The sequence below is a fragment of the Hyposmocoma kahamanoa genome, unplaced genomic scaffold, assembly GCF_003589595.1.
Source record: "Hyposmocoma kahamanoa isolate Upper Pololo Valley unplaced genomic scaffold, ASM358959v1 63, whole genome shotgun sequence".
Classification (NCBI taxonomy): Eukaryota; Metazoa; Arthropoda; class Insecta; order Lepidoptera; family Cosmopterigidae; genus Hyposmocoma; species Hyposmocoma kahamanoa.
Window position 1 is genome coordinate 4,967,206 of NW_020653851.1, and position 11,267 is coordinate 4,978,472.

The following is an 11,267-nucleotide window of genomic DNA, read 5'->3' on the forward strand; positions in this document are numbered from 1 at the left end:
CTCTTAAGCGGAAGGCCAGTATTTGTCCAACACCGACGATATCAAAAATGTTGTTTAATTGTTAACAGAGATTAAATACTTAAATTTAATACACTGATATTTTTGTGTGTTTTTTTAATAATGTATTTTATTTACTCATGTGCTTCATTTCCAAACAAGAATGATTAATGCAAACTGAATTGTGCAACATGATCTATGCTATAAGTGTTTCTAATTATATAGCCATTAGTCTATGTATTGTAAATAAGTAGAGGATCAAAACAAACTTTCGTCTTCTCGTAGCTCCGGCAGCAAGGTCCTCAGTGTACAGTTTTAGAAGGATGCGTTCTTCTTGAATCTTCTGATTCTGCCCTGAGACTCTCTGCTCCCACTTCCTATTCGCCTGTTGATCAACATTATGATAAATTTCATAAATTTAAGTGATGTAGAGAGATTATGTACAATGAAGTACAGTATATCGGCTACTTATGTTTTAGGAAAATTTTATTTACAGTCTTGAATATAGGTTTAACTTTTTTCGGGTATTCTGTCATAAATACATATGACTCGTCCTATAGATTGAGTTCTTAGGTTTTCGCGATTGTTACACATAGGAAAGGACCAATCGTGACCATGGGACCTGTAAAGGGCCCGAAACGTTGGTTTGTTTGAAAAAACAAATATACGCGATTTAAATCCGGAAAAATATTTCATTGTCCCACAGAGTTTTATAGTTTGAGACCAGGATAGGTAACGATGATGACCGTGTCATTGTTAGATAACATCGAGTATATAACCAGAAACCAGCACCAACAACTGACCTGTGTGTACGTCTCCGTAAATTCCAAAATATTCTGTTTTTATTGTAATAAAGATAAATCTCTAACAATGAGGCTATTCTATTCGGTAGTGTGGGAAAACAGCAAAACATCTAATTACAAAACAAAGGGAATCACATTTCATCGGTAATTAAATATGTAATTTAGAAATTTACGTCTATTATAGTAAAGCCAAAGTTAAACTAGTCGATTTGAAGTGAAACAATTGACGACACCCATCAATTGTTTCGAATTCGGGCTGGCCAATCGGAGCGCAGTTGTCACAGTAATGATTTAGCAGAATAATTTTCAAACAAATTAAATTACATTTCGTCTCTATTTCTGGTTATATACTCGATGTTAGACACAATTCAATTCAACCTTCGAAAAGAGAAAGAGTTAAATTATGAGTTTTTTATACTCATTTCAACATTTCGTTTGCTTACCTCGTCTTGCAAGCGTTTAGTTTTTGCCTCCTTCTCTGCATTTACCCGGTTTATTCGCCTTTTCTCGTTCTGCCTCCACTGTCGCACCATGGTGATTTTGCGTCGCAGTTCCATTTCTGCCGCAGCTTGTACTCTTTGCTTTATTCTGGAGCACATAAAGGTAATATGTCACAGTAATCGACATTATGCCTACATACATGCTTTGCCATAAAACATATTTCCTTAACAATCATCGTCGTGGGTCACTATGACTTAACCTTCAGTACAAAAATGTTACTATGTGTTCGAACAACGCTACGTCTTCCTTGGCGCTTGAGATTTAAATTCAAACTATAATAGAAATAAAATTATAACAATATTGATATTCAGTATAGGTTGCACACTTAACGGATTTGGTATACCAATAGTGAGGTCAAAGGTTGTACAGTGGTTGTACACTTAGCAGACTTGGTGGGCAGAGTTTCAACTCACGAGACGCAAAACAACTTTGCTGCCGAGTGAAACACACAACTTTTCACCTTACTAAGGCGACAAAAATGGAAGATGAAAAAAAAAACAGTTGATCTATAAAATATCAGTTTTTTAATTAAAAGAAAAAGCTTAGTTTATCTTCGGATGTATTCTGAATTCACACCTCATCAATTTTTATTCTGGCTTATGCTTTTATTTTGTGTGATTACGTGATTATTGAAATTATTTTAGTTCTCCGGCGAATTGAAATAATTTGTTAATCACAATTAGTTATCATTGTCAATTTAATGTCAACAATAATAAGAGTAAAATATACCAACGGATTTATATTATGGAAATAAGTAATGTACGACTAATCGCGTAGTTAAAAGTGTCATCGAAAGAAAAACTAAGGTGCACCACACAGTCCAGAGTCCAGTTCGAATTTCAAAAACTTTTTCCACACTAGTGTGCAAAATACGCTTTTGCGCGCAGATTTCTAATGAGAAAGCCTTTCCGAGCTAGTGAGGTGAAAAAAATATATTATTAAATTAAATAAATATGAGAGAGATAAATATGAGTATATGAGTTTAACTTATTCAGATAAAGATGCTTCAAGTCACATTTGCTAACTTAATATAGTTAAGAGTCTAGAAGAATTAAAAGTATTTCTTTCTTTGGATACTAAAAATATATAGTGATATACCTTTCTTCTGCTTCCTGAGCCTTAGCAGCCCTTTCTTGGCGCCGTTTTTCATTGAACTGTGCCAAATATTTCATCCTAGCTTTAATTTTATTTTCTTGCTCTTTTGCTCTGTAACAATAGATATATTTATTTTAGTATGTTATTGTTATTTGAAATGTCAATGAACAGACAAATTCATCGTCGAACTTAGATTCTCCCGAAAACACAAAATCGTTCGTTTACGAAATTATCGTTAATGCATAACATTACTTGTAAGAAATTTGATAAGTGTAACTGTTAATTTTGCATATAATTGTATTTATGTGGTTTTTTCTTTTCTTTTATGATATCAAGTGACGGGACGAGCAGGTTATGCGCTTGATGGTAAGCTACACGCCTGTCCATAACAGATGCAGTGCTACTCAGAGTTTTAAGTCGCAAAGATCTGAGGGGCACTGCCACTGCGCCTGTCGCCCTGAGTCATAAGTTGACAAGTCTCATGTGCCTGTAATTTCACCAGCGCCCCTTAAAAAATCGGAACACAGTAATGCTGACATTACTGCTTGGCGGCACAAACAGGTAAGGTGGCAGTAGGTACTTCCCTGGACGAACTATTTGACAAGGAGCTCTACGGCTACTAATTTACAATATAGTGATATTTATAATATTGACGTAAAATAAATAACTTCTAGTGAAACATATAAACATATTTAGAACAATCGTCCTGAGAAATGTGTTTTAAGGATTCTTTATTCTTAAAATATTAAATGACACATGCATTCAAATATCTTTCCAACTACTCTCTTATTTATTACTATCTATTTGTATACTATTATTATCAATTTATACAGGATGTAATCGTTAAGCGTGCTCAGGCGATTATTCCATAAATATAAGAGATATCAAAAGGCTTTAAACTGATATCGAAAGTACGTTACCTAATGAGTAAATTGACCTCAATAACTTTTTAAATATAAAAGTGGACATATCCAAAATTTTCACCTTAAACGCTCCCATGCATTCAATATGACATTCGCAGAGAGGCTTTAGCTGACCTACTTTAAGAGGTCACAGTAGGTTTACGGATAACAAAACAGCTAATAAATAAAGTAATAAAATTATCTTTTAATTGAATAAAAATATAATTGCAATTAGGTCAAATGTGAGTTGTCCTTAAAAATGAATAAAATTGATCAAATTTTTTTTTGTTTTGTATTTGTATTTTTGTATTACATTGTATAAGACGAAAAACACCGGGACAAAAAAGTTGGTCCACCTGAATATACCTATCATGATTTTTCAGATCATTCTTTAAAAAATCCTTTAGAATGTTTAAACAAAACAGGTAATAAAACGAATGAATGAATGTAATTTTCTTTATTGCTCATTGTAAAAGAGTTGTGAACCTTCTTAGACATGCAGGTTTCATCACGATGTTTTCCTTCATCGAAGGGCTCATGGTGAAATTCAAATTAAATTTCGCACATAAATTCCGAGAAACTCAGGTGTGCGAGCTCGGATTAGAACCCGCGGTCTCTGCTTGAGAGGCCGGTAAGTTAACCCATTGTTCTACCACGGTTTTATGTAAGTAAGCAGCAAGACCCATAGGTAATCTGGTAAATTAATGTATGTTAGGGCGATGCAACTAAAGAAAATAATACTAATAAAAATATATGTAACAAGCTATATGTGTTATGTAAGTTGGCAGGTATACCTACTAGCTAGCTACCTACTATAGTTCCTTTGGAAAAGGACCTCTAGTCTTATAAGAATTACTGGAGATCGTTTTCCATTTACTTTGTAAGTACTATAGGTCCTTTACCAAAGGAACTCGAGCAAAAGCAATTAACATTTTTGGCCAGAAAAACACAGCGACATTAAAAACCATTTAAGTGTGCACGTAAAAACGTGGCACTACCACACTCCACAAGGGTCCCTTTAATTAAACCTTTCTAGGTTTTGAATCACACGACGGCAACTGTGTTTCATTCAATTTTATTTACCGTCAGAAAATGTTAATGTGATATGTTTTCTTATTTTTATGATTATAATATAATACTATATATAAGACTTCTTAATCAAAAAATATTTTCAAAATATATAAATTCCCATTAGAAAGAAAATGTAATACAAAATTTAATGTACTTACAGCTAACAGGTCATACTCGTAAGAAGTACTGATCAGTTAGTTTATATATCCACATTCTAAAAAACTTTTTTTAACAATCGGTCTAAACCTTTTCAAATATTTACAGTATTGTTTATAATTACGAGAAACAACGGTTCTTCGTGGCTCTGTATACAAACAAATCTGTCTAAGCGTAATATAACAAACCTATTCAATGTTGTTAAAACTAACTGGTTCTACCAAAATACGCTAGATGGCGTTGTTTGATTTCAAGGTAATGTACCTACTCGATAGGTGACTCCGACCGAATTATGCCGTCCATTAACCAAAACGCGACTAGATGGCAAATGATCAAATATCCGTCTTAAATAGCAAAAGAGCACAACATTCTCTTTTAAATACAGTTAAAATTAGTTAACGTGTTCAACTTATTGGAACTTACCCTAACAATGCATAGCTCAAATATCATTAAACTATTTCAATATTCTAAAACTGAGTTATGGTCTTTTATGATATCTCAAAAAAAATATTTTAGCCCCGTAAAAATATTTTGTTAGTTAGAGGACGGCAGAATTGTAATAGAGTCCAGTGACGTTCTGAGCCCAGGTCAATTGTACACTTAGATGCCTTTGGTTCAGTTACTTAGCTTGTAATACGTCATAAGAGCCTTCAGCTCGACGTTTTGCTCGACCATCAGCAGGCAACTGCTACATATTAAAAAAAAATGAAATTACATGTGATGTATCTGATTGCAGATTTCGTACTTACTTTCGCAAATTGCGTTAAAGATTCTGCGGCTCTCGTTCTAATAGGAAAATATGTTGATAATTTACCTAAAACATTGTAAATTTCAAACACAACAACCCAAATCGAACTTTGACTCGATTGTATGAAGTTAGCTAAACGCCCGGCACATTTACAAACATAATTTTCACAGTTCAATAGAACAAATGAAGAGTCAGCTACGTACGAGAGGTCAACAAACAACATCTCGCCTCGAATGCAAATATCGGCATACATATTGAGTTTTAGGATTCAAAGCGCTAACTGTTCAAAATGCCTAGTGCGTAGAGCATTGCACTCTATGACAAAATTTCGCTAGATGTGTGATAACTAAGTGTTAATTTTTGGCTTGAAATAAACATGTTCATCAAAAACGTTTTTTATTACTTTTAGGATGAAGTTAGCAAATACTGGAAAACTCTTCATACTAAATTACTTGATGATGGAAGTAATGGTGCATCAATGGCGACACACAGTTTATCGGTGCGAAGCGCTGTCGGCATCACTTAATTAACCCCATTAGAAGGTACTATTATCGTCAATAAGCACAGTCACCGCAATTAGATTTATCATCTTCAGGTTACCTTGAAACATGAAAACACTGGCAAAATTGCTTATACCAATCTAATATGGGTTGGCAAAAGAATCCGTGCAATTTTTGCCACTAGGTAACTTTAAGCAAAAAGTAACTTTTTCCTTTTAAAATATTATATTGTGTATAATAATATTTTAGATAGTTATTACTTAAGCGTTTTAAGAATAGCATGGAAAGTATTAATCGTAAAAGTGTTGTAGATGATGTGCCAAACCACACACATTATTACAAAGTAGTCAAAAACTATTGTTGCCAACAATAAATAGCCCCTTCAGATTTTCGCTTGGTTCGCCCTGTACAAAATTCTTTGGATGGATGCTACTTTGATGACGAAGAGAATACAAAATGACATTTAGAGGTGCACTTTATAAGTAAAAACAAAAATTATTAAATCTGAGAATGGCCTGGAATTCTAAAATTACACGAAGGATGGCAAAAGATATTAAATCAGCAAATGCAAATCATGGCAAATATATAATTGATTAAAGTTCACATATTTTTTTAAAGTTTCAATTTTTATAATGAATTTTGACATGATTTTATCGCTGACTTTTGGCCAACCCAATATTAAAAAACTACTTTTTTCTAACTTAGAATTCTGAGCGTAGCGAGGGTTGCATCGCACGAAACGCAAAACAATTTTGCTGTCGAACGCAACACACAACTTTTCACATTACTATAGCGATGAAAATAATAGATGAAAAAAAAAAACAGTTGTCAACTTAAATCAACAATAATAAGAATAACATATACCAATGGATGGATTACTAATAAAAAATCGCGTGACATTTTTTTTTCATCGAAAGAAAAAGTTAGGTGCACCACAGTCCATCGCCAAGTTCGAATTCCAAAATCCTTTTCCATGTTAGCGTGGAAAAAACGCTTTTACGCGCAGATTTCTAATCATAAAGAAATTCTTTCTGAGCTAGTGAGATGAAAATAATATTACTTGTCAATCTTTTCTTCTTCCTTTTTTTTATTATAATAACTTTCTCAAAAAGTAAAGGGAAATCTTTACAGGGCTTTTATGGTTTTCGAGGTTTGAGGTAGGTTTAATTTATTTTGTGGTTTTTATCTTGGGTACTTTGGTCTTCGTGTGATATACAACCGTGTTAATAGATCCTTTCACCCTTGTTCTTCATATTCTGCAGTTGCATTCAAACTGATCAACAAGTCCTTGTATACTGAAGTTACGCGTTCAAGTTTGTATTCGCTTAACCTATTTAGACGCTCGGACCCTACTAGATGCTCTTCAGCTATGCAGTTGCCAAATACCAGTCAAATTCTCTTCGTAGTGCAAATACGGGACACAAACTTTCACCCATATATCAAAACTTAATCAAATGCTTTGAGTAACTTCGATTCTAAGAGAATGAATAATTACGAAACAAATTATTCTTATCCCATTCGGTTTGCATCAGTCTATAAAAGGGAAACGTGTGAAGGAATGCGCTGCGCCCGCACGGACGCATGCAGTTAAGAGTCTATATAACCTCAAATGGTTTTGATTCCGCATAACAGCGAAAGTGTTGAATCAATCAGTTTGGAAAAAATATACACTATTACCTAATAATAACTCAAGTACAGAGTACTAAAAAAATCGACCTCAAAAGTTCGTCGAATTACATCTATTTGCCAAGTTTTACTCAAATCGGTTACCGGAAAGTGCGCGAAATCGGATTCATCCCCTAGTTTACCACCCTTAGAGTTGGAATATTTCTTCAAATTTAAATGGGATCACTACTGAGGTACCCTCTTTCCAACAAAAAAGAATCATCAAAGTCGGTTCACAAATTACCCCGTAACATGCATAAAAAAAAACCTCCTTCTGTTTTGAAGTCGGTTAAAAATCGAGGATATACACTGATTAGTATGCGGTGTGGAAACACGATTCCTAAAAATTTTCATGAAAAAAAATATCTCTAACCTCGAAAATATTACAAGAAATCCTATGTATTCAATAGGTACTTTACATTTGATTTTTACCAACGATTTTTTGTATCAACTGAATTAAATAGAACATGTATACAATACGATATACATTTTTCAAATAGCTTTAATTTCGTTTGTGAAAAAAACAAATTCAAATGTTAATTCTAACAGACGTAGTATCGATTCACGAGTCACGAGAGCAGATCACACAGGTACATTCACCAGATTCACGCTGAATTTTTACTAGATGAATTTTTACTAGAAATTTCCCAGCTTTCAAACACAAATTTTTTGTAACTGACGACATTTGTTGCAGACATTTTGACGGTAGGTAATTTTTCAGTAATAGAACAATATGACCAAGAAACTTTAATTAATAGAATTGTAAAGTTTTATACAGACATCAAGTAAAAGTGATTGTCAATTTATTTCTCCCTATACAACGCCGTATAACACACTATCTATTAATTGCCTATTCATCTACGCAGACGAGTAGTAGGGTCAACGAATGTGCACCTAAATTGACGGCATCACGACGTTCATCGTTTGAAATTATGGTCATCATTGTCGCGTTCGTGTTGGCTTATATAAGTCACATTAGAAGGTGTCAGCGATATCACCGCTCCATCACAATGAAAGCGCGGGTGTGGAAGCGGGCCCGACACGGCAAAATGAACCTTAGCGTCCTAAGGCTCATTTTGCCTTCCAATTAGATGCTTGTAGAAGCGTCTCCGCGTATCTGTATCGCTACAGCGATTTTAGCTCACTAATTATGTCACGACAGTGGCGCTGCAACTGCACTTCTAAATATTGTATGAAAATTAGTAGTGGAACCGCTGCCGTGGTGCCACTGCAGCGTTTCTAAAATTGTTTAATTTGGTGGCGCCCTTAGTATGGAATAGCGCGAACACATTCTGAATGAACAAACTGGTGCGGGGAAATAGCGTCTTGTGAAAAAACCAGCGCCGACCCCGCTTTTTTTGCGAATCGACATAGAAACTAAAACCCATATTAACAAACAGATAAATCTCAACCTCTCCTGTTTAAGAAGTGACGGGACGAACAAGTCGCGCGCCTGGTGGTAAGCGACTAAGGCTCAACTTACACTGGCGGAGAGTGGAAGCGTCGCTACGCATCATGTTTTTCGCCTATAGTGTATTCACCTCTATTTTCCCATTATTAAGGTACAAATTTGTGTTATGCAAATATGGAAACGAGAGTCGACGCGCATCACCAAGCATTTTTCCTCTGCTCCCTCTTAACACCTGGCGCACGACTTGTTCGTCCCGTTACTTGGTATTATAAAAGAAATTTAGTTTCCAACACTCGCAGGATTTACAGACAGAAGAGTTAGAGGTAATAATTGTCTATTAGTGATTATCTTCGTTTTATCATTATTAAATCATAGACACACTACAATTATCGGCATCTTGGACAATATCATCTCCTAATTGCCTAATTGCTCCGTGACGTTTATTAATGCATAAACAATGAGTAATCATTGATGTGCGCCCAAGTAATATTTACTAATTCCGCCATTGTTGGGATCCAACATTTTGAACTCTACGTATTTAGGAAATGAAACTATTTTTCCGGATTTAAATCGCGTACCTATATTTGTTTTTTCAAACAAAGCAACGTTTCGGGTCCTTTACAGGTCCCATGGTCACGGTTGACTGAGGTGGTACAGTCATCAACCAGTTATGTCTAATATTAATGCAAACCACCCTATTTTTTCACTATAGTTACAAAAGTTATTAATTAAATACCTTATTTTCAATTTTACGAAGACGTAGACGTCTTATATTGGACAAACGAAGCAAAGTATTTGTACCCGCGTCGAAGAACATATAGCTGTAATCAAACACCATCGTGTAAACAAATCTGCAGTTTGCGAACATATCATGGATAAACCTATACGTAACAATCGCGAAAATCTTAGAACTCGATATCTACGTATTTTTTAAGGTCTTTCATTCAAAGAAAATCCTACACTGTTCGCAGACATATCTTTGATCAACAGGTCCTTTTACTCAAATATTTATTATGATTATTTATTACGTGAGCGTTTTTAGTTCCCCACAACAGAACCGCAACAAAACAATAGCTTCAAACCCTGGATGTATGAAACTTAAACAACCGTGTCGCGTTCATCTTTCTCGCATACATTACACGGTATCACAATATGCATGAAACCCCTCTCAATTTAATTACATTTCAGAAATGTTCTTGCCAAATGAACTCTCGAATTCTACATTTACGCTTAAGTGTTAGGAATGTGATAAATTTTCATTTACGAAAATGACAATTCGTAAAAGAACAAGTACTCATAATCGAAATAAACACTAAACAAACCGAAATTGAAGTAATTTGAACAAATACTTATTTTTCTGAAATGTCTCGAACATGAACAAAAATTTCATGCAATTTAAAACCTTCAAGTATGATAACATTGATAACACTTGTATCAGGAGGACTTGCTCCTGTATAATAAATAACATATAGGTCATAATTCCCCAAAGTGGTCCCTTCCGCCCCCCAGTGGGCGCTGAAGAGGAGGTTGTCCAGGAGGTGCTATTGTCTATATAAACTACACTCCAAAAATATGTTTAATTTTTTTCCTTGTGTATTTTGTTCTAAGATAATATAAAAAATACGTGTTTGCAATTATTTTTTGTGAATGTGGGCGTAGAAATATTTTTATCTTGCCTAAGTGGGCGGTGCGCCAAAAAGTTTGAGAACCTATGGTATAGCTAAAGTGAATGTACAGAACCAGATCTCCTAACAATAGAAGAAACATATTGCAAATAAAATTATATTTATAGGAAAAAAGACTAGGTATTTCTTATAAATTAAATACTTAATTCAACAACAATACAAAATTCCTTCATAAAACATGGGGTTTGAACTGTATTATTCAGAACCTATTTAGTTCGCATATCGCTAGAGCTGTTTCCCGCCAACCTTGCCGTATATTGATTTAGTATAAATTTTTAGTAAACCAGTAAAAACTTACCCTATCCAAAAAATATCCCTATGTAGTCCAAAACAATAGATCTACATACCCACGAACCTTAATTGCTCTGTCCTAGTGGAACTCATTCGCGTAACCCCAAAGACATGGTGGCTAAGTGGAAATGAACTGTGGCAATTAATCACTAGACTCTCGCTGTTTAACCTTCGAATATTGGAACAGCTTGTAACGGACATAAATTTGCAATTCTGCCCTTGGGAAGAAAGGCACAAGCAGCAAAATCGAAAACCGGAAATAAAAGACTATATAAAGATTTTCTAGGTTTTTCTGTTAGAAATAATAATGTAATGACACACACACTCATAGTCCGCACTAGGCAAACCCTGAATCGCGGGTGCCATGGACACACACACACACACACACACACACCCACACACACACACACACACACACACACACACACACACACACACACAC

General features: G+C 34.7%; 1 protein-coding gene across 1 annotated transcript in view; it reads right to left on the reverse strand.

The window, feature by feature from the left end:
• Window positions 1-11,267, reverse strand: part of LOC113229918 — a 60,237-nt gene that overhangs the window by 20,897 nt on the left and 28,073 nt on the right. The window contains exons 4-6 of the mRNA XM_026463609.1: window positions 2,400-2,507; window positions 1,244-1,388; window positions 267-382 (exon numbers count right to left, since the gene is read on the reverse strand). Of these exons, the coding sequence (XP_026319394.1) occupies window positions 267-382; window positions 1,244-1,388; window positions 2,400-2,507 (369 nt within the window). The remainder of the gene's footprint in view (window positions 1-266; window positions 383-1,243; window positions 1,389-2,399; window positions 2,508-11,267) is intronic.